At 51.8% G+C, this 26,794-nt stretch overlaps 1 protein-coding gene across 1 annotated transcript; it reads right to left on the reverse strand.

Annotated features, from left to right (window-relative positions):
* Positions 1 to 1,972: 1,972 nt before the first annotated feature.
* Positions 1,973 to 26,475, reverse strand: QRICH2 (glutamine rich 2; the record flags this gene model as incomplete). Its single annotated transcript, XM_080922479.1, has 21 exons — positions 1,973 to 2,148; positions 3,282 to 3,473; positions 3,937 to 4,024; positions 4,706 to 4,841; positions 5,060 to 5,260; positions 5,742 to 5,843; positions 6,084 to 6,149; positions 6,616 to 6,737; positions 6,874 to 7,038; positions 7,195 to 7,269; positions 7,383 to 7,505; positions 8,175 to 8,429; positions 13,822 to 13,936; positions 14,309 to 14,400; positions 14,610 to 14,695; positions 15,172 to 18,018; positions 18,103 to 19,129; positions 22,113 to 22,223; positions 22,667 to 22,726; positions 25,721 to 25,786; positions 25,900 to 26,475. 21 exons carry the CDS (start codon positions 26,473 to 26,475, stop codon positions 1,973 to 1,975), a joined length of 6,681 nt encoding a protein of 2,226 aa, XP_080778605.1.
* Between the last annotated feature and the right edge of the window lie 319 nt (positions 26,476 to 26,794).

Genomic DNA, 26,794 nt, shown 5'->3' on the forward strand with positions numbered 1-26,794 from the left:
TTTGCTTTGGCAGGAAAGGTCCCTGTCTGAGGGCAGGGCCATTTATTTGCCTGTGGCATTTTAGGGTGGGTGCCTTGCCTGGTGGGTTAGGTGGTGCAGATGGGTGTTGACCTGGTGTACTCAGCCCAGAAGCCACTGTGCCTGGATTCCTGAGGGGCTTGGTGGTGGCAGTTTCTGAGCCAGCACTTAGCCACCAGCAGGATGTTAGGTGGGTGAGGTAGGGGTAGGTGATCCATCAGCAATGAGTTGCTCCTGGAGCCCTTCCTGCTTCAGCTTTCTGTCCCTCAACTGAGGGGTTGAGAGCAGCTGGATGGGGAGGATGGGAGCCAAAGTGAACTGAAACTTGCAGGTCCAAGCCAGTAGGCCAGTGCGTGCATATAGGCACTAGGGAGCACACACACCACCCCTGCCTCGGGTGGAGCGGAGCAGTGGGCCCTTCACTACCCTCTGCTGCATGTGACACACGGCTAGACTTGGAAGCTGGGTTTGTCCTTTCGGTTTTGTTTCCTAGTTAGTTAACAACCCCCTGGGCCTCCCAGACTCCTCGCCCCTGCCCACCTGTGCTCTCCCAGGCTGGAAGGGGAAATCCCTGGCACGTATGTGGACAGCCAGGCTGGGGCCAGGGCCCATTCAGAAGAGCCAGCCTGAGGAAGGGGCTTGGGCAGCTGTGCCCAGGTATGGACTGGTGGAGGCTGACCCATCTAATTTAGGGAATGTGGGGCCAGCTTCTAGACCAGGGAGACTGAGCTGGCCAGTCACTTCACTTCCGGGAGGGACATGAGTGCTGAGGGACGACGGGGCAGGCCCTCTGCCCTTCGATTCACAAGTGTGACTGCATGAGACGGACTGGAGAAAGAGGAACATTTTTCAAAGGCGCCCTTCACCTCAGGGTGCCACCCCTGACCTAGCCCACCGCCTACAGTGAGAAACCCCTTTTTTGGCTGTTTCCTGCCACACTTCCTGTGTGATTTTTGTCGCTCCCTTTCTCACACCTCGAGGTGAACATCTTGCCCCAGATGCTTTCCCCTGCGAGAGGGAGTAATGGAAACTGGCGTGGGGGTTGCCCCAGCTCCCACTTTTGCATGCCACAACCTGAGGGTGGGAATACAAACAACTATTTTGAGACAAGTTATTGCTGTGTCGCCCAGGCTGGCCTTGAGTGGTGTGATTCAGGGTTTCTTGGATCCCAGGTTGGATCGGGCTCTCTTGTGGACGGACCCCTGAGATCTGTCTGGAGGCCCTAGCTTAAGACAGAGCTAGGTAGCAGTGGTCTCTGTCTCGGCTGCCCAGACCCTGAACCCAAAGATACTTTGATGGCAACTCACCACAGGTATAGAGCGAGCACACTGGGCTCCGTCGCCGTTGGGAACAGACCATGCAGTCAGCTTCCTAGGACTGAGAACCCTACTCTAGTTAGCCTACCTAAGGCAGCCATGCACCAAGCCCCTCCACCAGGGCTGGCTTTGAAGCTGCCATGTGTAGCAGCTGGTCCAAAGGGACTGCAGGACATGACTGTAGAACCTTCTGGCAATGTGTTTGTGATTCTGGCTGGGGGCCCTGTGCGGAGCAGAAGCTGTCCTAAGCCTGTGACCAGGGAGCAAGTGGCAGCAGCCCCTCACCTCCACATAGAACTGGTATACAGACACCATGGGTCCCAGCCTACCCAGAGTGCCCTGGACCAGCCCTTTGGACTAGGAGACGACACTTACCAGCCACTGATTTGAACAGGCCCACCCTGTCCCTAGGCTGAGCCAGGTCTGAAGTCTCCCCCAGCTATTCTCTCTGAGCACCTGCCTCTTAACAGCTCGGTGAAGCTTGAGTTCTAGCTCTCCACATATCAGACCCTCTGGCCAGTATGTTCTTCAGATGGGGAGGCCTAGAAGCCCAGAGCTGCTCTGCCAACAGCAGGTACCTACCCTCCTGATCCCTTGGCACCCAACTCCTTTTTAAAAAAAGGTTTATTTCTGTCTGTTCAGTGAGCAGGGGTGGACCGTGGTCCCCGGGTGGGCTCCTCCACCCCCTCCCCAGGAGGTACATCCATGTGTATATTCAGCCCGGATTGGTCGCCCTGCAGATTTGGCGTGTCTGTGGGGATGTTCGACTGCAGGAGACGCCCCTCTGAGGAGACTGGTCTGTCTTTCTTTTGCCCTGAAAGAATTACAAGACAGGAGGGGTTCAGCTTGCTCTGTGTGGTCCCCCATACCCAATCTAGCTTGCTCAAGGCCCAGGCAAGTTGTGAGCCCTGTTAGCCTGGCTGTTACCCCGGGCCACACAGTTACAAGCATTCATGGGCATTTCTGAACAAGCACTTAGTCACAGACCCCCTCTGTAGGGTCACAGAGAGAACCTGCCTCATCGATGTCCCCAAGGCTTACACAAGCCCAGAAATCTTTCTGCATCTTTCTCCAGCTTCCCTATGGTACATACTTCCTGTTCAGCCTCCCAGTGTCTGTTCCCTTTGTTGTTCCTGGGGCTAATGTTGATCTCTGCCTATCAGTGTAGGTGCAGTGTAGGCCAGTGTGTAGACAAAAACTACCTAAACAGACTGGCAAGAAGTCCCTGCTGTACCTTGGTTGGTTGTATAGCGCCACGAGTACCACACACACTACCTTGTGCCACAGGCTCTCACAAACGCAGGGTTGGGGTGGAGATATGTTACAGGTCTCGGAGGTCTAACGTACAGTGAGGGGTAATATATGAATGGGTTGTGATCCTTGGGTCTCCTGTGAGCATTTGCAAAGTACCGGGTGGGGTTTGTTCTTAAGCAGCCCGCCTCTGCCGAGAGCTGATCCTGGTTTAGTCACCTGGTAGTGTGGACCCAGAGTCCCCTAGCCACTAGGTCCTTTTTCTCAGGGGAGACCAGGAACTCTAGGGGCTTTCCAGGCCTAGAGGCAGAGAAGAATACCTACAGGCTAGGGACGGTGGAGGGGGGGCGGGTAGGGGATTGCTCATGTCGGAGGGTTATAGGCTGGCACTTAAAAGTACTTGTGAGCAGGGGAGCAGGGAAGACCTTGGGCCTGGAGCCCAAGAACTGGGTGCATCTCTGTCCCCATGTCTGCTTGTGTGGAGTAGGACAGCAACAGCATTCTTCACAGACCTGGCACACACCAAACATTCAGCAGCTGGGTTTTCTCCATTCTCCCTCCCATTCCATCCACACAAGAGCTCCCTGGCCCTTGTGGTCTATAGCCTAGACTGAAGAAAAGCTTGGGGGGGGTGGGCTGTCAGGAAGGAAGGCAAGGCTTGGGGGACAGTGTCCAGGCTGCCTAGAAGAAACCTACCTGCATTGCTGTCGGCTATAATCTGTGCGCTCTGAGGCCGAGAGGGCGGCGTGCTGGTATTGCCTATGTTTGGCTGCCTGTGCATGTGGGGCCGGGCATGCTGGGCCTGCTGGAGCTGCTGCATCTGCTGGAGCTGTTGGAGCTGCTGCAGCTGCTGGAGCTTAGCCTTGTTGTGTTTGGCCATTCCTGGGGCTGAAGAGGCATAAGGAGGGTGAGCGCCAGTGAGAATTGTGGGAGGACCCTTGGAGACGAGGAGCCTGCTGAGGTGGGGTCCTCCACACGCTGAGTTTGTGGCTATGCCCCTTCGAAACACCACATCTGCCTGCCCACCCACTCAGATTCACTGGGGGCCTTGTGTAGGGTCTGAGTGAGTTCTGGCCTGGACTTGTGTTTCAGGAAGGAGAAAATAAGGAAGGCACAAGGCATGATGGGAAGTGACCAGCCATCCGCTTCTGGTATGGTCTGGAAATAGGTGGTCAGGAGCCTGGCTGATTGCTTGGCGTTAGAATCTGCTCTTCACCAGAAAGCAGCCACTTGGCTTCAGGAGGAAGCAGTGCTTGGGGCCCAGTGATCCAGGACACGCCCAGGAGATAGACAACCATTTTGTCACCCAAGCAAGAACCCGGAAGGAACTCAAGGCTGTCTGGACACTCACCATCTTTCCCTAGGATGCCTGGCAACCGTGTATCCATCCGTCCCTTGTAGATGTGTCCATCAAGGCCCAGGATGTCCACCTCATCATGCTAGAGAGGGATGTGCATATACATTGTCAGTGTAACATTGTAACGTCCTGAGTATCCAGGGAGGCCTGGAGTGCAGACAGCGGCTGCAAGCAGTGGTCAGAACCGCCCAGCCAACCTCCTACCTGCCCCCAAGCCTCACCCCCAAAATGAGGCCTGAGGCCACATGCCTGTACTCTTGGCTTTTCAGAGAGACTGGCAGCAGGCTTCCCACTGACTTCAAGGCCAATCTGGGAGATATAGCTAGTGCCAGTCCAGTCAGGACTGTAAACAGCAAGCCTCACTCTCAAAAAAGAAAGCCCCCCCCACCCCCCACCCCCGCATGGAGTCTGGTCTGAGTGGGAGGGAAGGAGCTGCCGTGGAGTTCTGAGGCCTGCAGTGGAATTGGTGGTGTAGTGCCTGGGAATCAAGTGGAAAGATGGCACTCCACCCAGCTGAGAGCCAGACCTGTATACTCTAGCTACTTGGGGAGGCTGAGGCTGAAGGATCATGAGTTCAAGGCCTGCCTGAGCAGCTTTGGAGAGGTAACTGGGCTGTAAAGAAGTTGCCTAGCAACCCCTAGGACAGCAAGGGAGGGAGGGGAGAAAGTGGGACCTCCAGGTCTCGAGGGTCCTCTGAGGGGACTTCAGGTGGTTTTCCAGAGGGAGCATTGCAGGGCTATCCTCCCCATGGCTCCTGTCAGACCTTCATGGCAATCTGGATCTCCTCCAGGGGAGTCAGGTGCTGCGGGCGGTTTCGTCGGTAGGGGTAGGTGAGGGTGTGGCTGCCCCCACAGCGCCGGGGTACAGTTGAGTAGGTGTAATCTGCTGTGTCTGCTCCCCTGGGATGTAGACAGATACAGGGAGTCACTTGGAGCCATCCAGGAGTGTTATCTGGGACAGGCAGGTAAGTAAGCCTGAGGCCCACACAGCACACACCATGCAATACACTCTCACCCTCGTTCCCACCCCTTCCCCATCCCCCACAATGAACCCCGTCGAAGCTGAAGCTGAGCTCGGTCATCGTCGGGGCCTGTGTGTCCCCGGACTCTCCTCCTACCGTTTGTAGCATGGGTGGCTGAGGCACTGGGTGTGGAGCAGCTCCCGGATCATCTGACTGCTGGCCTTCACAGAGCCGCCGAAGTGGATCTGCACCTTCTCGATGTCCATCAGCATCTTGGAGTGCATGCTGCGCAGGCGCCCTACGCTCCTCTCCATCTGCGACAGATCACCCCGAGGGAAGCTGCTGCCCAGCTTCAGGCTGTGAGACCCAGGCATAAGGAAAGAGGTCGGTCCGGGACCAGACGGAGCCCCGCCGGCACGGTTCTGTTGCTCACACCGGCTTTAACTCCAGGCCCCTGTTGTACTGGAGCCAGTGTGAACTGAACTGTCACTCGTGAACTGTTAAGAGGCCCATAACCCTTGCCTGAGGGCTGAGGGTCCGTGAAGGGCCAGACTTGCCAGGGAACGTTTTCCCCTAGCACAAAAGCTGCCTTTGCCAACAAAATAAATGCTTAAAATGTAACAAAACCAAACCAAATACAAACCCCAAACAAACGAAAAAAACAAATACAAACCAAAAAAAGGAAGTCAGTTTAGTGTTCTTCATCTTCATCCTGGGCAGAGACACTCTGGAGTCATCTAGGCCCCCCTCCCCTGCCCTGCCCAGGACCCCACTCTGGAGTCATCTAGGCCCCCTCCCACACCTCCCCTGCCCTGCCCAGGACCCCACTGCCCCATACTTTCTGCTCTGCTGTCGGATCTGCTCTAGTTCAAACACAGTGTAAGGCCGGACGGAACGGTGCCCTGGCATGCTCGGAATTATGGGGGTCATAGAGATGACTCTGGGCAAGGACAGAGAGAAAGGGGAGGGGTGTGTGTGAGAGAGAAATTCCACCACTCAGCAACAGCAGCCACCCTCTGCCATGTCCTACAGGACGGCCCTTACTATTCAGTGTGGGCCCCATAGGAAGAAGGCCCGGGGACAGAAATGGACCCAGGACAAGATGAGTAGGTATGGGGAGATACACCCCTGCCCCATGACTTCTCCCTGCCACCAGGTGCTCAGTTATACGGTCACTTACTGTCCAGTCACAGTTGTCTCCAAGGGACGGTCACAGGACAGGCAGTGGAAATGAGCCAAGAGCTGCCTGTCAGGAATGGGACACAGCCAATGAGATCCATAGAGCTTACCCCCCCCCACACACTCCCCAATCCCCCCACCATGCAGGACGGGTGGCAGATCCTGCCCTACTTCCTGGGAATTCACCTGGTCCTAAGCATCCCTGGCAGGCACACATTCTGGACCAGCTAGCCAACTCTGTATCTTGTATGTGCCTCTGGTGTCCCCTGGTGGACATGCATGGGATTTCTTTAGCCAGGTTCCCAAGAAACGTCTTGGGGGGGGGGTGTCTCTCTGCCCCAGAAATCCAGTGTACCACCATTTAATCCAGGAGCCTTGCACCTCTTTCCCGCCTTTCCCCGCCGTTATTTGAAGGGTCTGGCCAAGCTGTTCAATTCTAAAGCGCTGTCCCTCCACCCGATTAACAATTCTGGGCAGAATAAGCCACGCATCTGGGGCTGCCCAGCGGTTCCCTACCGCCGTCCCGGCCTCACCTCCTCATGGCTGCTGCCTCGTCTGCCTGGTAGAGTGGAGAGCGCTCCTTGAGCTGCTGCCGCAGAGATTTCCAGCGGTCCTCCAGCATCTGCTTCAACGGATCCAGCTCCAGGCGGTCCAGCTGGGAGACGGGCACCAATGAGCTGACCCAGCAGGTAGATGAGGCGGGGTGGGGGAGGGGGGATCTATTCTCGAAGAGAGCGGCCGCGTCCCGATGGCAGGGACCCGACCTGTCCTGCATCTTCTCCAGCCCGCACCTTGCTGTCCATCTCTGCCAGGAGCTTGTCCAGAAGTTTCTGCCAGTCTTGTTCCTGTCCGCTCATCTTGGCCACCAGTTCCTGCATCATGTGGTTCAGCTGCTCTGTGGTGGCGTCAAATTGGATCCGGCTCACTTTGGACGCCAGGGCGCTCTTGTCGGCTTTCTGGGTGAGAGACCAGCGTGGGGTGAAAATGTCCCTCCGGCAGTCTGCCCCGTGTCTTCGGCTGGCTTCACATCCCCTGCTCTCCCCACCCCAAATCCTCCACCCCTCCCCCCCTCCCCCCCACACATGCTGGCTGGGGAGGAGCCAGAGGCTCACCACATCGATCTCCATCTCCAGGTGCTCCCTGTCAGCCTTTTCCTTCTCCAGCCTTTCTATCCCCTGATACAGCACCTGGAGGCCCACGCGCAAAACAGAGCAAGTGAGGAGCCCACGATGCCGAGTGGCGGGGGTGGGTGGGGCGGATGAGCCTCCTCTCCCACCCCGGGCGCCCCGCGGCCGCTCACTTCAATGTCTTTCTGCTTCTGCCGATGGTCCTCGATGAGGTTGCTCGTGGTGACGTTGAGCTTCTCACAGTCCCCCTGGACTTGCAGGATGGCGCTCTGCACGTGCCCCAGCAGCTCCTCGTCCTGCAGCAGGGCAGCGACAGCGACAGGGGAGCGTTGGGAGACTGCTGGGCCAACCCACAGTCGGCTGGCTGCCTTTAGAACTTAAGAATGTAAACCCCACTCAGGACGCTGAGATCCGAGGTGCTAGTAAAAATCTGGGCTACAGCACCAGACTGTCATAAGTAAGGCAAAGCCAGGAAGATGGCCGCACAGGTAAAGGGTACTTGTTGCTAAACCTGGTGACCCGACTCCAACCCCCAGGACCTACATCGTGGAAAGAAGGAACTGGCTCCGGCAAGCTGTCCTCTGGCTTCTGCCAGTACGCTGCACACACACAAATAAACACGTGTCAAAGATCAAAACCATCGCCCAACGCGTACGCTCACTTAAAACCTATTCTGACTTTCTTCAGAGGCACTCAAGACAGTCGTGTCCCTCCCCTGGATGTAGTCATCAGTTCCCCCACATGTTGATTGGCGGACTGGCCTTTGGTGTTAGCAGAGAGGGGACATGTCCTATACTGTCCCATAGTCCCCAAGAGGTGAGGTGTGGGCAACAATTTGAACCAGATCTAAATTCTTGCATCCAAGAGCAAGGTCTGGTGGTAACAACCCCCAGCCCGGCAGCAAGCCTTCCCTGGGGGGGGGGGGGCATCTATAAAGTGTTGAGGGGGGCTGGGCAGAGACTCACCTGGCTTTGCAGCTTGGCCTTCTTGGACGGCCTGGAGGCAGCCAGGCCGCTGACCATGTTCTGCAGCTGTTCGTAACGCTGCACGAGCAGGCTGACTTGGTGGCTTACGTCCAGACTGCAGGCAGGACAGGTGGCCTCGGGGTCAATCTGGCCCGGCACTAGGCTGGTGGTGGACTTGTGTGGGGTTATGCTCATGGATAGCAGCGTGGAGGAGGAGCTCAGCATGCCCTCAATGATGGTCCTGAGCTTGTCCAGCTGGATGCAGCACGGACATGGAGGGTGGGACAGGGAGGCGGGACAAGGTTATGTCTAACCAATGGTGGGGCGTATTCTGCCTGTCCCCCCGCTGTGAGACAGGCAGTCGCTGCCTTCTCAGAGTGTCACAGAGGATGCTGCACACTGTACACAGTTGATCTCTACCCAGCACATAGTTTCTCAGGCACCTTTGCTGCCAAAAGGCACCATTAATGACCAAACCCCTTTGCGAGGGAGAGAGGTTTTCTCCAGCTGGTCCACTGTACCACCGCGCACAGCTTCTGTAGCTAAATGCTACAGGGGAACCCTCCCAGGGCTCTGATGATGCTCTTGTAGCATGGAGGTGTCAGCCGTGGGGCTTAAACTGCAGATGAAGCTTACAGGGATATCTCTGGGTCTGGCGGGGCAAGTGCCTTCCAGGGAGAGCTGCTCAGCCTGGCCCTCCCGGCTCCCTCTTCTCCCTATAGTCTTGCTTGGTTGCCACCAATGATCGTTGGTCCTGGATAGCCAGCTGGATTCAAGAACAGCCAACCTATAGGCCTCAGGATGCTGGGCCAGTGTCAGAAAGGGCCACTGATCATGCCACACCATCCCCTTCCTAGTGGTCAATGCCACCAACTCGTCTTTCTAGAGCTTAGGGAAGGTGTTTGAGACTGAGAGACAGAAATAGAGGAGAAGTGTGTATGCAGCCAGGAGGGGTGCGGGGGAAAGGCGCGCATGAACAAAGTTAGGCCCCAATAGTCAGACAGAGGGAGTGGCCTGCCTCAGACAGCCCTAAACTGGAAGTTTCCCCTCCAGCTGGAGCTGCACACTCAACAATTTCCCTTGTGTTCTGAGCTCACACAGTCAGCAGCTTGCTAGGGAAGGGTCCTGAGCTAAGGCCCCTGCAGCACATGGCTGTTAGAACTGAAAAAGGGCATACCATTCTCTGAACTAAAACAATCCTCAGAAAAGCTAGGTGTCTTGGTAGAATCAGGTCTCTGGGAAAATTAGGGCCAGGAGGACATTTCAGAAAGAACAGCCTAAGAAGGCCTGAGTATGTTGGAAGAAAGGTAGAAGAAGGCCAAGGAGCCAGGAGCCAGAATGTGCAGGTGGTGTAGAAGTTGTGACCTGGGCTGGAGAGATGGCTCAGTGGTTAAGAGCACTGACTGCTCTTCCAGAGGACCTGGGTTCAATTCCCAGCAACCACATGGTGGCTCACAACCATCTGTAATGAGATCTGATGCCCCCTTCTGGTGTGTCTGAAGACAGCTACAATGTACTTATATATAATAAAAAAAAAATCTTAAAAAAAAAAAAAAAAAAGAAGGTGGGACCTGCCAGAAAGGATGCAGGGATACTCAGAGCCCAGTGTGGGAGCCAGGGTTCCATCCCAGAACTGCAGAAAGAAAAAACAAACAAGCAAACAAACAAAAGATTGCAAAAGAAATGGGAGTGGGGCCTGATTTTTTTTTTTAAAGTTCAGTGTGGTCCTGGGAGGCCCCCAAAGGCTGCCATGCTCAGCTGTGCACTCTGAGCTGAAAATTGAGCTGACAATCTTTGACTCTCCGAACCTCCTCCTGCTTGTAGACGAATGTTAATCCAGCAATATGGCTGCTCTGACAAGGTGTCACATCCAAAGACATGATTCAGCCAGAACGTAGATATGCCCTGAATTACAGTATGATCTGGCTGGAATACAGACATGTCCTTAGTTTATACCTTTAATCCCTAACAAGGATGGTAAGGTTAGTTTGTAGACAGTAGCAGCCATGTTTGGAAGTGATGTGTAATTGAGGGGCAGACAAAGTGATGAACCAGAGAAAGATTTGACAGAATGAGTCAGAATGTGCCCAACTCACATAAAAACAGCACAATTAAGGGAGGCTACTGAAGAGCAGAGAGAGAGAGAGAGAGATGTAGGGGGTAGGTCTGATGTTAAGGTCTTGTTTCCCAATTGGTTCTTGATCTGTTAAAAATGTCAAGGGCCAATTGCTGAACAAAAAGAAAGAGTATTGGGAAGGTCATACTAGCCATGCAAAGTTTAGAAGAGCCCAAAAACTGAGCCATAAGGCAAGTTAAAATTGAACAGTGTGTGTGTATGTGTGCCTGTGAATATGTGTGCATGTGTGTGTATGTATTTGGGTGTGTATGTGTGTATTTGGGTGTGTATGTGTGTGTGTGTTTGGGTGTGTATGTGTGTGTATGTGTGTATATATGTGTGTGTCTCTCTCTGTGTGTATATATATGTATATGTATGTGTGTCTGTCTCTCTGTGTGTATGTATGTGTGTTTGTGTGTGTATGTATGTGTATATGTGTGTGTATGTCTGTGTCTTTGTGTGTGTCTGTGTGTGTATGTATATGTTTGTTTTTTTATCCGAGGATCTAATATTCTCTGGGCAAAGGCTGGTAGTGTGGCCTGTCCCCAGACCTTAAAGCACAGTAGCAGAAACTACACACTTCTGGGGTAATGTGATGTGTGTGTGTGTGTGTGTGTGTGTGTGTGTGTGTGTGTGTGTGGCAGTTTTACTGGGACATTTTTACAGAGACACAGATGAAGATAAAATGAGCCAGAGAATAGGGAGCTGGAAGATTACAACAGATTTCCAAAGTTTGTATGAGACCAGGAAGAGCATTTCAGTCAGAAGCTAAGAGGAGCTGGATTGGATCAGTCAGCTTGGAAGACTAGAGTGTATAGAGGCTAGAAACTTCTAGGCTGAGACCTAGGAATAGTTTGAACAGAGAAATGCTCTGGGCTCAGTCTGAGCTGTGTATTTGCACAGCTTGGGTATGGCTCTCATCTCATACATTATCTGAGGAAGTAAAACCAACATTTACATCAGCTTGGAGTCTTGAAGGAACTTGGGGGAGGGGGAGGGTTGAGAGTGTAGTGTGGCGGTGAAAACACTATCGGTTGGGTAAGGTGCTAGGTTTGATCTCTCCAGCACCACGTTTCAACACACAGAAAGCACATGATGGCCAAAAGGCACAGGAGAAGGTCTCAGCATCACTAATTACTGAGGAAATGCAAATCTAAACCACAGTAACACTTCCCACCCTGTTGCTTTGAAAAAGGAGAGAAGAGGGGCTGGAGAAATGGCTGAGATGCCAAGATCTCTGGCTGCTCTTACAAGGGACTCAGGTTTGGTTCCTAGCCCCCATATGGTGGCTCCCAGTGATCTTAACTCCAGCCGTGAAAGATCTGACACCTCCTTCTGAACTCCTGTACTCATATGTGCTCATACCCTCAACAAACACACACACACATACATACAAAACAAACCACACACATATGCATACACAAACATACACTTATATACCACACACATATACATACACACACACCACACACATATACATACACACACACCACACATACCACACACATATACATAAACACACACTTTGCACATACCACACACACACATGCACACACACACGCTCTGATAACGAAGACTAAATCTTTAAAAAGAGAAGGTAAGTGTTGGTGAAGATGTGAAAACCGTCATCCCCTGCTGGCAGGGGTTTCACCTGGCCAGTGAGTTCCATGAGTGTTCAGTCACACAGAACCTCTCTCCTCCAGGATCCATGCCCAAGGGGAAGGAGACACACTCAAAGACACACATGCACAGCAGCGTGTAGCTAGAGGAGAGCGACCCCGCTGTCTGCCTGATGGAGACAGAACCTTCTGCTGGCCACAGGACGGATTATTTTGAGTCACAATGAAAGTGGATGCCAGGGTTGGAAAGACACTCAGTGGCTAAAAATGTTCCTTGAGGGGGACCTGGGCTCAGCACCCAGGTGATGGCTCACAACCATCTGTAAATCCAGTTCTAGGGGACCTGCTGCCCTTTTTTCTGGGGCTCTGAGAGGATGCCACACATGTGGTGTCCATACATGAGGAAAAAAGACCCAAAACATACAACAAAATAAATGTATGAAATAAAAACCAAAGGGCTGAAGAGCTTGGCTCCGTGATTAAGTGCAGTATTGCTTGTCCAGTCAGTGGACCCCAACTCAGTCCCCGGCACCCACATCAGGGGGTCAGTCCTCACTCCAGATCCAGGGGTCCTGTGCCTCAGTACTCCCTGAGCAGCTCCCTCTCCCTCACACATGGCACACACTCACACTACAATTAATTCTAAAAGTAATTGTAGAACAAGGTGACACCACAGAGGAGCTGCTGATGGGCGGGAAGGGCTCCCCCCCCCCACAAACATACCCCCCACATACACACATATACACACATGCATGCACACACACAAACATACCCTCCATACATACACATACACACACAAACATAACCCACACATACACACATAACCCCCACACACATACACATACACAACACCCATCCACACACATACACACACACACAACACCCATATACAAACATACAACACATATACATACACAACACACAAAACACACACACAACACACACATACCCATATATATACACACACACAACACACATACATGTATACACACCACACATACACAGCACACACATGAACGCACACATAGCACACACACATACACACAGAGACACATACAGCACATGCACACACACAAACACACACATAGCACACACACATACACACAGAGACACATACAGCACATGCACACACACAAACACACACATAGCACACACACATACACAGAGAGACACATACAGCACACGCACACACATACAACAGATACACATAACACACACACACAGTGGAAGACAAAGAGGCCATGAATTTGAAAATTTTGAAAGAGAACAGGGTAGGGTATATAGGAAGCTTGAGGGAAAGAAAACAGGAGAAAATGATGTACATTAAAAAAAACTATTAAGAATATGATTAAAAGGTGTTTTGCTCTTTTTTTTTTTTTTAAGGACACAGTTTCTCCGTACAGCCCTGGCTGCCCTGGAACTCACTCTGTAGGCCAGGCTGGCCTTGAACTCAGAGATCCACCTGCTTCTGCCTTCCAAGTGCTAGAACTAAAGGTGTGTTTTATGGTACAGGAATGAAGGGAAATACACCACAGGAAACAGGCCGTGGAGGAGCCCATGTCTCAGCTCCTGCACCGGTGCCCTTGCCTTTGAACTTGTGACCTCAGACCCAGCAAAGCAGCAGCCAACCACTCCCTATACTGGGGTGCTTTGGGTGGGAAGTGCCCTCCAAGGCTCATGCATCTGAGCATGTGGTCCATGGCTGTTGCTTCCTCTGTGTAGGAGGACATGTAATCTGCCAGCCTCCGGCCCAGGCAGCTGGGCTCACCTCGCCTGTCACCAGGCCTCTCTTGCCTCAAAGCACGATCCCGCACACACCCCATGGCTGATCTCCAGGTTGGTGAGGGCTAGGCTGCCACCCCTCTGCCCTGACCCTGGGAGGGGCCCTGGACCTTAGCCACACACTGTTTACCTGATCCTGCAGGAAAAGAGAGGCCTCGGAGACAGAGTTCTCCATGGCAGCCTTGCCTCGTTCCTGACTCTCTCTCAGCTCACTCAGCTCCTTCTCGATGTCAGACACGGTGACTCTGTGAAGTCCAAAGAACAGCCGGTCCCACCACTGCCCAGACCCCTTTGCTCAGAAGAACGGAGGCCTGGCTGTGGACACAGCACAGTAAGGCCATCAGGGGTCTCTGTTTAGGGATCCCAAATTTGGGGGGAGGGGTCTATGGTGGATCATAGCCAAAGAAGGGACACTGACGTTCCTACCAGTCCTGGCGCCAGCCACTACTTTAGGAATGCCAGGGGCTCCTCTACCAGCTCTTGCAAAGACTCGGACAAGCTGAAGAGCCAGTACAATCCAGGCGAGGGACAGTGAACACTACAGGATGTGGGGAGGTGGAAGGCTCTGTCTCTACTGCCTGGACCTTAACCATGATGCTGTGGAGAAGGAGTGTCACCTGAGGATGCCCAGCTGCAGGCTCAGATGGCTAGGCTTCAACTCCTTCCCTGAAGAGGATTCGGTGTCTAGAAGTTTCTGTATCTTATCCAGCTACAAGCACAGAGGAAAACCAAGTGTCAGACAGGCCCTTCATGGTGGCTTCCCGAAGGCGGCCGTCTGGGGATTCAGCCCTTTTCTGTCTTATGGATGAGGCAGTAGGTACCCAGCAGCCTCTTGCAGTGGCCTCCACTGCTACAGAGTCCCTAGTAGGGCTCCGACTGCTAACTTAGAACCCAGGAAGCCAACCCGCTCATACGCACTTTTGCCTTGTCCTGACGAACTTCTTTGTCCAACACCTTTAGGTTCTTCAACTGCTCTGGCAGGTCGTGGGGTATGGCCTTTTTGACTATGGAATATAGAGGCTACCGTCAGGGAGCCTTTGACCTTGAGCCTTTCCCATCGGGCTCTTTGACCTGTGTTGTATAGTCTTTGGGCAAGGAGGTAGAGGAAGAGAGGACCAATGTCTGTCCACGTGGCTTTTGACTGCTAGGTGTCTATCTCCTGCCTCTGCCATCTCTTCCTACTACTGAGCTGTGGCTGGGTTAATGGTGAACTTCCTTCTGCAGTTCTCATCCCCCATCTCCTGCCCCATGCTATGTCCTCGCCTCGTACACTCTTGCTCCTGCTGCCCTGACAAAGGCCCAAAAGCTTGCTTCGTGTCTGCCCCAGTTCTGCTGGCTTAGTCTCACACTCTGCCGACTATCCAACTGGCCTCCCTCCCCACAGGCCGCTGATGATACGTGTAGAGTCAGGTCTGGGTAGGTAGGAGTGCTCGGCTCAAGGGAGTGAGGCTGCTTTCCCTCTGCGGCAAAGGACACTCACCGATCGTTGTGATCAGGTACTGGATTTTCTCCAAGTCCGTCTGGCCTGCCTCCTTTTCATCCAGGTCCTTCAGTTGCTCCTTCAGTTCTAGATAAAGGGCAATGAGCTCGCCTACCAGGCGAAATGTCTCCACCGCCATGGGGAAGCTCGGAGCCAGTTTCTCCAGTGACTCCTGCTGCTCTCGACGAGTCTCACTCACTGACGAGATTTGCTGGAGATAGCTCCAGGAGTCTTGAGTCCTGGAGTCAATGATCTTGGGAACTTGTTCTTGGGAAGTTTGGCTAGCTGATCCAAATTGGGTGACTGAGGCAGGTATACTGCTTAGATCCCAAGTGACCGGGGTAGCTACCTCTACTCTTTGTACTTGGTCAGGGTAATCCAGGCCAGCCTGTTCCAGATCATACTGAACTTCAGCTGTCACGGTCTCCACTTTCTGAACTGGGATCTGATGGACCTTTTTGGGAAGTCTATCTTGCCTGGCTTGGTCTCGTGTAGGAGGGGATAGCGGTAGCTGAGGAGGCAGATAAGACTGGGGCAATTGTGGTTGCAGAAGTTCATCCGCTGGTCTTGGAAAGCGAAAGTCTATGCTTGGTGTCACAAAGTCTGGCTGAGCTGGAGTGGGCTGTCTGAAACCCCGTGGAAGTGAACCAGGTTGAAATATATGAGAAAATAAACCAGGTTGAATAAAAGCAGGTAGAGACCCACCAGGTGGGGCCAAGCTAGGCTGGTATGCACCAGGTTGACCCAAGCCCTGAGGGCCTGCACCAGACTCAACCATCCCAGATTGTATCATGTCAAACCCAGCTGTCCGAGGCTGTAGCAAACCAGGCTGATCTGTCTCAGGCTTTGGTGAGCGATGCTGATCCATGCCAGGCTGCAGCAGGTGATGCCGAACTTCACCTGGCTGCATCAGACCATACTGAGTCATTATAGGCTGCACCAGGCCATGCTGAATTGTACCAGGTTGCACCATCCTCGGCTGAACAGTTCCAGACTGCATTAAGCCACTCTGATCCATGATAGGTTGTGACAAGCCATGATGATCCAGGACAGGCTGTATCGTCCTAGACTGAGCTAGCCCAGGCTGCACCAGCCTTGGGTGAACTGCTCTGGGCTGCATGAAGTTAGGCTGAAGTACAGAAGGCTCCACAAAACCATACTGGTACATCCTAGGTTGTACCAAGTCACGTTGGTCCATGCCAGGTTGCACCAAACCACTCTGGTCCACTGTAGGCTGTGCCAAGCCAAGCTTGTCCATACTAAGTGCTCCAAGTTGTGCCATGCCAGGTTGTGCCACACCCTGCTGAACCATGCCAGGTTGTGCCAAACCCTGCTGAACCATGCCAGGTTGTGCCAAACCCTGCTGAACCATGCCAGGTTGTGCCAAATCCTTCTGAACCATGCCAGGTTGTGCCAAACCCTGCTGAACCATGCCAGGTTGTGCCAAACCCTGCTGAACTGTGCCAGGTTGTGCCAAACCCTGCTGAACCATGCCAGGTTGTGCCAAACCCTGCTGAACTGTGCCAGGTTGTGCCAAACCCTGCTGAACCATGCCAGGTTGTGCCAAACCCTGCTGAACCATGCCAGGTTGTGCCAAACCCTGCTGAACCATGCCAGGTTGTGCCAAACCCTGCTGAACTGTGCCAGGTTGTGCCAAACCCTGCTGAACCATGCCAGGTTGTGCCAAACCCTGCTGAACTGTGCCAGGTTGTGCCAAACCCTGCTGAACCATGCCAGGTTGTGCCAAACCCTGCTGAACCATGCCAGGTTGTGCCAAACCCTGCTGAACCATGCCAGGTTGTGCCACACCCTGCTGAACCATGCCAGGTTGTGCCAAACCCTGCTGAACCATGCCAGGTTGTGCCAAACCCTGCTGAACCATGCCAGGTTGTGCCAAACCCTGCTGAACCATGCCAGGTTGTGCCAAACCCTGCTGAACCATGCCAGGTTGTGCCAAACCCTGCTGAACCATGCCAGGTTGTGCCAAACCCTGCTGAACCATGCCAGGTTGTGCCAAACCCTGCTGAACAATGCCAGGTTGTGCCACACCTTGCTGAACTGTGCCAGGTTGGGCTAGGTCACTCTCATCGGTACCAAGTTGTACTAAATCACCACTCACCCCAGGTTGCAGCCAATCAAGTTGACCAACTGTGGGTTGCATCAAACCATGGTGACTGTCACCAGGTGGGAGTAACTCATGCTGCGCTACACCAGGCTGATCCAAACCATACTGACCTATACCAGGTTGGACTAAGCCAGGTGGATATGCCTCAGGCTGCCCCCAACCACTAGGAAGTGCACCAGGCTGGACCAGGCCACGCTGTTCTATACCTGGTTGCAACACACCAGGCTGAGCTGCACCTTGTTGGACCATGCCAGGCTGAGCTGCATGTGGTTGTGCCATATCAAGATGATCTACACCAGGCTGCACCGAACTCCAGGCTGTACCAGTCTGTACCAGGCCGCGCTGATCCATTCCAGGTTGAACCAAACCATCCTGACTTGCACCCACTTGCATCAACCCAGGTGCATATGCACCTGGCTGTCCCAACCTGTGCTGAACTGCACCGGGTTGCCCCCGTTCCTGCTGGTCCATTCCGAGTGGTACCAAACCATGTTGATCTACACCAGGCTGTACCCAGCCATGCTGACCTGTGCTTGGTTGAACCCAAACAAGCTGCCCTGTGTCCGGTTGCTGACCTGGACCAAGTTGTGCCAAACTAGGTGGAAATGCACCAGGTTGAATCAAGCTAGGCTGACCTGCACCAGGAGGCACCAAATGCTGGTCTGTGCCAGGCTCTGCCAACCCCCCCAAATCTGTGCTCGGTCGTACCAAGCCACGCTCATCTGCCCCTAGTGGTGGGGCACTCCTCTGGTCAACGCCTGGCTGTACCTGCCCACCTGCCTCAGGCTGTACTGAACTTTGATGACTTGCTCCAGATTGTGCCATAGCCTGCCGTTCTGCCTCAATGGGCACCGAACTACGCTTGCCTGCAGCAACCTGCAACGAAGTCCGCCGCTCTGTCCCCACAGGCTCTGAGCTGCGCCGATCTAATCCAGGCCGCGCCACATCCTGCTGCTCTGCCCTGCGCTGTTCTGGACTGGGTTGTACGAAGTGTGACGCTAAACTGGACTGTCTAGAGCCTTGTTGATTTGCACTATCTTGCATCAAACCAAGCGACACCAAGCCACGTTGATCTGGAAGAGATGGAGGGAATGCGCGCGGATCCATGACAGGTATTACCGATCCCTGCTGATCTACACGATGGGGGATCGGTCCTTGCTGACCTGTACCTAGTATCGGCAATCCGTGCTGGTCGATGCCAACTGGTATCAACCCCTGCTGAGTTTGTCCCTGACCACTGTCATACCTAACAGTCTGTTCCATGCCCTGTTGGTCTGTTCCAGGAAGCATCGTGCCTTGCTGACCTGAGCCTAATGGTACTGTGGCATGCTGGGCTGTACCTAGTTTTTCCAGTCTCTTGTCAGGTCCTGATGGCGGCAGCACACCACTCTGATCTATATTAAGAGGTACTGATTCCTGATCATACATTTCTGGGGGTGTTATACCAAGCTGATTCATAGGGAGGGGCATCACAGGGTATATGAATGCAGACTGATCCATGCCAAGTGTTTCCAACCTGGGCATCTCACCACGTTGATCTCTGTCCTGTTGAGTCTGTCCAGGGTGTTGTTTATCTCTTCTTGCATATGTCTGCTGATTTGTCTTGGATGTGATCTGGGATGGCTCACGGGCCATATCCCGAAATGCAGCCGTAGATTTGCCCTGATCTCTGCTGAAGACCCGTTCAGGGTGGTGTCCTATGCTACCGATCTGTTCTGGACCACCGGTGGAACCCAGAGCCTGGTCAGCAGCCCTGGGAAACATTCCACTCAGAAGGAGGTCACTTGATGTAAATTTGCGTTTGCCAAATGTTGCTGTTGATGAATCTGAGCTCTGGGTAAAGGGAAAGAAGGAAATTGGTTACAACCACTAAGAAGCTGAACACGGAAGGCCATCTTGCGTGCTTGACTGGGGTGATTTTAAGACCCTTGCTGTAAAGAAACTCTGTGTGAGTGTGTGCACGTATGTTTGTGTGTGATTTTGTTATATTTGTGTGTCTGTGTCTGTGTGTGTGTGAGAGAGGGGGAGGAAGGAGGGAGAGAGAGAGAGATGTTGGGGGTAAACCTGGGTCTTGCAAATGTTAGACAGCCCCTCTACTGCTTTGCTCTTTATATCAACTCAGGGTCTCCATAAATAGTCTAGGTTGGCCTTGAATTCAGTCTGTAGCCTCGGCAAGCCTTCAACTTTTGATCTCTCTGCTTCAGAGGTTGGGATTACAGGCCTGCTAGTTTGCTTGTTTTTTGTTATCTGTTTTAAGACAGAGAATTGAATTCCCTAAGTAGTTGACGATAACAAACTTCAGATCCTCCTGCCTCTACCTCTGGTGTGGTGGGTTACAACAATCACCCCATGCCCAATGTCACCTGTGTGAGGGGCTGAACTCAGTATTCTGTGCATGTGCGGCAAGGATTCCACCAGCTAAGCTACAGCCTCAACCCCTGGATTCACATTTTATGACGGCCCCCAAGGTCAGCCTTGAGCTTACAACCTTCCTTCTGTACCTATGTCCTTCCATATAGTCAGTCTCTGTTCCAGCCTCTTACAAAGGCCTCTGGGATGAAGTCTTTTCTGCAAGATCCAGGGGGGTCTCCCTCAAGATCCTTGGCTTCATCAGACCTACAAAGTTCCCTTTGTCATTAAAAGGTAAGAATAGGCGGTGGGGTTAGTTAGCACCATGATGGACAAGTTCTTGGTGCTGCTGACTCACTATGCTGAGTACAGGCACCTTGTACAAAATCCTAGAAAAATGGACACAGCAGCTACAGAGTTGTGGGGAAATAGAGTCCTGGAGGAGGTGGCGCTGTTGTTTCTCCTGGGTGAACACCGCTGGGTTCCAGGAAAAATGAAACGTGATTCAGAAGACATTCATTGAGGGAGTGCAGAGTTGGCTCAGTTTGCAAAAACATCTACCACCAAGCCTCACCGGAGTACAACCCCTGACACCCACGTGACGGAAGGAGGGGACCAGTCTGTAGGGTTGTTCTCTGACCTCCACATAGGCATCCTAGAATGTACACAGCCACACACACACATACATGTACACACACATACATGTACACACACATACATGTACACATACATATACATGTATACACACACATATACATATACACATGTATATACATGTACACACATATACATGTACACACACATATATAATATATACACATATATACATGTACACACACACACACATATATATACACATACACACATATACATACATGTACACACACACATACAGAGTAAGTTTAGATGTAATGAGTATACATTGCAACCCTAACCACAATAGTTTAAAGAATCCAGTGTCTCTAACAGTCTCAAAATACATGTCACATAGTTTTGCTCAAGATTTCGAAGCAGTTGATATGGTAATTGATTTTTCCTAACCCGTAGCTCTTGATCTGAGGTTTAGCTCTCGCACACAGCAGGCACTTCCTGCAGATGCGCAGGCTGAGACCAGGTCTTCCTCCAGTTCTGACTTCGAGGTTTTGTGGAGGTTTGGAATTTAGATGCCTTTGGATTATGAGAAGCAAAAAAAAATTACTGGCCATTTCTTGTGGTGTGTGTGTGTGTGTGTGTGTGTGTGTGTGTGTGTGTACATTTGTAGAGGCCAGAAGAGGTCATCATGGCATGTCTTTCTCAGTCCTCCTTGGTCTGTGTGAGGCAGAGTTTCTCATGGAACTGTGAACTCACAAACTCAGCATGGATGGATGGCCAACACACCCTCAAGATCTTCTTCCGGTTCCCTCCTCTGAACCTGGATCACTGCGTACATCTCTACGACTATCTTCACACGGATGCTGGGGACTAAACTCAGATCACCATGCTACACTAACTGTCTCTGTGCCTGCCTTGGAGTTTTCTCCTTTTCTCCTTCTTCCTGGCTCACGGTAGGGATCTGCAAAGTAAGACTTTTGTCTTTTGCTTTAGCTTTACCTGGCCTGCCAGGCCACCAAAGCTTGGTGTATCTTAGGCATTTTAAAAATTAAGATCTTATGGGGTTGGAGAGATGGCTCAGTGGTTAGAGCCCTGACTGCTCTTCCAGAGGTTCTGAGTTCAAATCCCAGCAACCACGTGGTGGCTCACAGACCATCTGTAATGAGATCCGATGCCCTCTTCTGGTGTGTCTGAGGACAGCTATGAATAATAAGTAAATTTCTTTTTTAATTAAGATTTTATTATTTAGTTTTGAGACAGGATCTCACTATATAGTCATGACTGTCCTGGAACTCTTGATTTATACCAGTAAATCTTGCCTACAAGGGTCATATGAAAATCACCAGGGTTTGCCAAGGATGTAGGGACCATGCGTACCATCTCGAGATGGACAGACACACTAGCAGGAGCCTCTTGCTAGAGAGCTATTCCCCATTCTGGTTACCCTGGTCCATAGGTGTTAAGGGACAAATTCTTTTTGGGATAGTCTGAAAAGCTACAGAAGCAAAGGGAACCAGCTCAGAGCATCGTTTTTCATCCAAAGCATTGGCAAAGCTCAACAATGTAGGCGCTGGCTTATTGTCTATGTGGGAGGAGACTTGATAGAATAAATGACCTCTCTCCGTGCTTCTGTTTGGACTCTAAGCTGGGGCAACACACAATAGCAACGGGTAGACAAAGCATAACGTTGTCAGTCCCCAGGAATTTATCCAGTTCATTCGTACCAATGTCATCTTGGAAAACTATTTTAAATATCCACAATATAGAATGTACAAAGTAAGTAGTGAAGGTCCAAGTACCAAAATCTGAGACAGTGGTACGTGTGAGATGTTCTCTGGAGTACCCCAATGCTGCTGTCCCATGCCCGTTTGCTTACCCCTTTGGAGGCCTTCCAACCATCACTGATCACTTGTTCTAGCTCTTCCCAGGTGACCATGGTTATTTCTTCATCCCCTGGAGCAAGATTCAGCCTCCGACTTAATTGATCCTGTGAACAACAGATCATGGTACAGACATGTGTGTGAGCATGAATGCAGACACACACATACACATGTGCAGGTGTGAATGCACAGACACACATGTGTAATCCTGAATGTGCATACACACCCTGCAGTCTAAGACCGACAGGATTGCTTGGGTGTTACCAACAGCCGCAGCCTCGGGAAGATGCACTGGCTTTCAGTGACCACCCAGAGGTACAGAATTGGCTATTGGGTGCTTTGTCTCACATGGATTCTGGATAGAGTCCTGAACAAAGATGACAAGAACTTGTCCTTTTACCCAGAAATGGCAGAGTACATACCCCATATCCCCCCAAGGACACAGATATGCAGGGGTGGGAGTTGGGACCAGGTCTGAAGAGAAGCCAGGCTGAAGGAAAGTCCGCTATCTACCCCTCAGGACCCTTTCCCAAGAGACTGCCCATATTACCAGATATTCTTCTCGGCTTTTAACTAACTTCTCCAGTTCATTGAAACGTTGAAGGAGTTCCTGGAAACAGAGTTTGGAAATGAACCATCATCTCAGTTCTCCACACACACACACACACACACACACACACACACACACACACACTCATACACATACATATTGCCTTGGTATAAAGGAGAAAAGGAACCGAGTAGTCTATGGGTCTTAGTGAAGGGATAGTTTCCGGTTCCTCATTTCTACCTAGTTTTCTGGGGCATGGAAAGCCAGGTTCCCAGTTCTTTTCCTGGTCAACAGGAAGAAGGAAGGAAGCAGTAATGACAGAAATCCGGAATAGTGTGACGTCAGTGTTCATGTGGGGGTGAGAATGCTGCCTCTGGCTTCCTTCCACACGACCCATTGCCGAAAGCTTCCAACGCTGCAGCCCGAGGCCCACCTTTTCCCTCCAAAAGAAAGTTCATCAGCAGCACCTGCTAGCCCGAGTCATGGAAAGCAAGAGCTGTCGGGGGGCCCCAGCAAGTGATCAGGACTTCAGCTGTTCTTCACGACTAATCCTGATCTCCAGGACCTAAGACTAGATTCTAAACAAACCCATCAACCACAGAAGTTTGGAAAAGAGCAGGCACAGTGCTGTATGCCAGCTAATCATCATGCTGGAACAAGGGCTGGAGAGATGGCTCAGCGGTTAGAGCACTGACTGCTCTTCCAGAGGTCCTGAGTTCAAATCTCAGCAACCACATGGTGGCTCATAACCATCTGTAATGGTATCTGATGCTCTCTTCTGGTGTGTATGAGGACAGCTACAGTGTATTCATATACATTAAATACATAAACTTTTTAAAAAGGATTTATCTATAAAAAAAAAAAAAAGAAAACAGGACAAAAGAAACAGTAGCAACAAGAAGAGAGAAAATGAGAAAACAAAGTCCACTTCCCAGACCAAAGACCAGAGATGCAAAGGTTCCCCAGGCCTGTGTGATGCTCCAACTGGGTTAAAAGCCAACGATTCCCCCAGGGCTGGGCCTCCTTTGGCCTGTCTTGTATCCTTCTCTCTCTCTGGGTCTTTCTCCATCCTTTCTGATGGCCCCTCCTTCCTGTAGGGGCACCTGTAACCCCTTGGCCTAATCTGTGTGTGAAGATGTGTGTTCAGCTTGAGCAGACTTGCTTAGTGTTTCCTTGTGCTCACAGGACGGTGCATGGAGAACTATAGAACCTAACTTCTCCCCTAGGACAACCCAAGGCAAGATCAAAGTGTCCCTAGTTTGCCCTAGCTTGTATCTGTGACCTCAAGGAGACACTGGTACCCGATTTTCCATCCCTACTGCCCTCACGAGGACTGATCCTTGGTCATCAGTAGACATGAATGCTACCCGGTTTCTTTATTCTCCCCGTAGGGAGTAGGGGAAACTCTGAGTGAAGTCTTTTGTGAATGTGTACTGTTGGCATGGCCACACCTGAGTCCGGGATCCCAGAGCCTTCTGAGGCTCTGGGGAAGTGGCAAAGCCTTTTCCTGGTCCATGTATAGATGTTGAGAGTGTATGCAGAAAACAGCCACATCTCATCCCTGAATATTTACAGACTGGAGGAGGCTCTGCTCCTGCAGAGATGCACTAAATCTGCCTCCTGTTCAGCTCTGTATAACTGGTCACCCTGCCTCCCTGCTCAACTGAAAGTAATAAACACTCTGAGCTTCTGAGGTATGGAGATTTCTCGATCTGAGAGCCTGGACCATTCCATCCCAACTTCCTCCTTCACACCACTCCATCTCCCACCCTCTTCTGCTAACTCAAAAGGTGCTTTCCTCAGCCCTCTGCTGCCCCCTAGAAGCTGACCAAAGACCAAGCACTTCTCCCGTGGCCAGACTGGCCTAAAGCTTTCTGTAGCTGACTTGGGTTGGCCTGGAACTTGCAGTGATCTCACTTCCATCCTCCAAGTGCTGCTGGGATAACAGGCATTAACCGCCATCCCTTACGAGCTTTGATATTAATTTGCTTTGTGTGGCGGTGTGAATAAGATTTCACGTATTTAAATGATTAGGGAGTGGCACTATTTGAAATGATTTTGGGGACTTGGTCTTGAAACGTAATGTGTCACCGCGGGTCAAGCCTGGCCCAGGGTCTCTCCTGCTGCCTGCTAACCTGGTCATAGAACTCTCAGCTGTTTCTCCTGCATCTTTTCTGCCTGCTCTTGGCCAAGATAATGCGCTAAACCTTTGAAACTGTAAGCAAGTTTCCAATTTCTTTTGTCTTGGTCTTGGTGTCTCTTTACAGCAATAGAACTCGTACTGCTTACTTTGTTTGCTTTGAGACAAGGTCTCACTGTGCAGCACTGGTCAGTCAAGAACTGGCTATGGGGCTGGAGAGATGGCTCAATGGTTAAGAGCACTGACTGCTCTTCCAGAGGTCCTGAGTTCAAATCCCAGAAACCACATGGTGCCTCACACCATCTCTGTTGTGATCTGATGCCCTCCTCTGGTGTGTCTGAAGACAGCTACAATGTACTTACATATAATAAATAAATAAATCTTACAAAAACAAATAAACAAACTGGCTATGTAGACCAGGTTGACCTCAAACTCAGAGATCCTCCTAACTCTGCCTCCCAAGTGTTGGGGTTAAAGGAACCACTACACAATTTTTAAGGGAATCTATTTTAAGGATATTCTGCAGTGTTGTCAGCCACCCTCTGAGTTAATTTAGGTTTATGGGTATCTTGATAAATTATTAACGGCTTTAGGAAATGGGGTGGGGCTGGAGAGATGGCTCAGCAGGTAAGTGCACTGGCTGCTCTTGTGGAGGATATGGTCTCCTGCATCTGCATAGCACCTTACAACTACCTCAACTCCAGTTCCGGGGATCTGATGCCCTCTGCTGGAGTCTTTAGGCACTGCATGCATGTGGGTGCTCATACACACAAGGGAACACATACACAAAACCAAAACTAAACACGTCGTTTTTGTGTGTGTGTGTGTGTGTGTGTGTGTTTTTTAAATGAGGCAAGAGAGTAGAGGCAAAGGATCAACCCACTTGTTGGGTGTGGTCTCTGGGGTGTCCTCACCTGCAGCTCAGGAGCCTTCTTCAGAATTTTCACATCTTTTGTGAGGTCCTGGAGCAAACCTGTCAACTGCAAGATAGAGTAGGAGCTGTGTGAAGCCAGACCTGGCACCCCTTTGTTTTGGGGGTAGCTTAGGGCCTGAAGCCGGAGGAGCAGAGGCTATGTAGGGTCAGTGTACCCACCTTGGTCAGGCTGAGAGGCTTTGAGGACTTTGGTTGTACCACTTGGGTGGGCATAGTTCCTGTGGACTCAGGTTTCTCCCGGATCTCCTCAGATTCGCTGGTCTTGGAGTTTGTTAGGGGTATCTGTTGAGCCACCAGAGCCACCTCCTCTTCTGACTCTTGCTGGAGTTCGGGGACTGTGGAGACGTGTTGTGTTTTTGTGGCCATGTCCTGCATTTTGTCGTCCATAATTTTAAGCTGTTTGGTGAGGTCCAGAACCTGGCTGCCCAGGTCCTTCACCTGGTTTTCCAGCTCTTGCGGAGTTTGTGACAGCCTAGGCAGACTCTGGCGCCCCTCTTCGCTGGTTGACACATGCAGGGCGCTGTAGGAGCTGCGGGTTAGCTCAGCCGCGTGGCCAGACTCCGACGATGGGTAGTGGAAGTCGATAAGTACTTCTTGGAGGTTGAGGGTCTTGAGAACGGCCACTAACAGAGTGTGCAGGGCCGTAAAGTTCACTGCGCCCACCTCTGGAGTGCCAATTGCCAGATCGGCCAGCTCCCGGAGGGAGACCCTGTTGGCCAGCAACGAGGGCGGCATCCTGAGCCCTGCTGGAAGGCGCAGAACCAGGAAAGAAGGGAGACCAAGAGCCTCCTCGCTCCCAGCAGGCTTATGGGGCCAGCAGGGGTCTCAGCCGGCGGCCCTGCTTGTGGGTTTGTGGCTTCCAAGCTGGAGCCCTGGGTTCCGCTCTCCTGGCCAGCCCGGCTCTGGCCGGTGGACGTTTGGAACGAGGGCGCACGGTTTGCGGCAGGGTTGCTGAGGCGCGGGACTCCAGAGATTCTAAGAACATGCGCTTGGGCTAGCCTTTATTGGGACTAAAAAAAAAAAAAAAAAAAAAAAAAAACCTACAGGAGAGGCT

Source organism: Micromys minutus, assembly GCF_963924665.1.
Source record: "Micromys minutus genome assembly, chromosome: 10".
Lineage (NCBI taxonomy): Eukaryota > Metazoa > Chordata > Mammalia > Rodentia > Muridae > Micromys > Micromys minutus.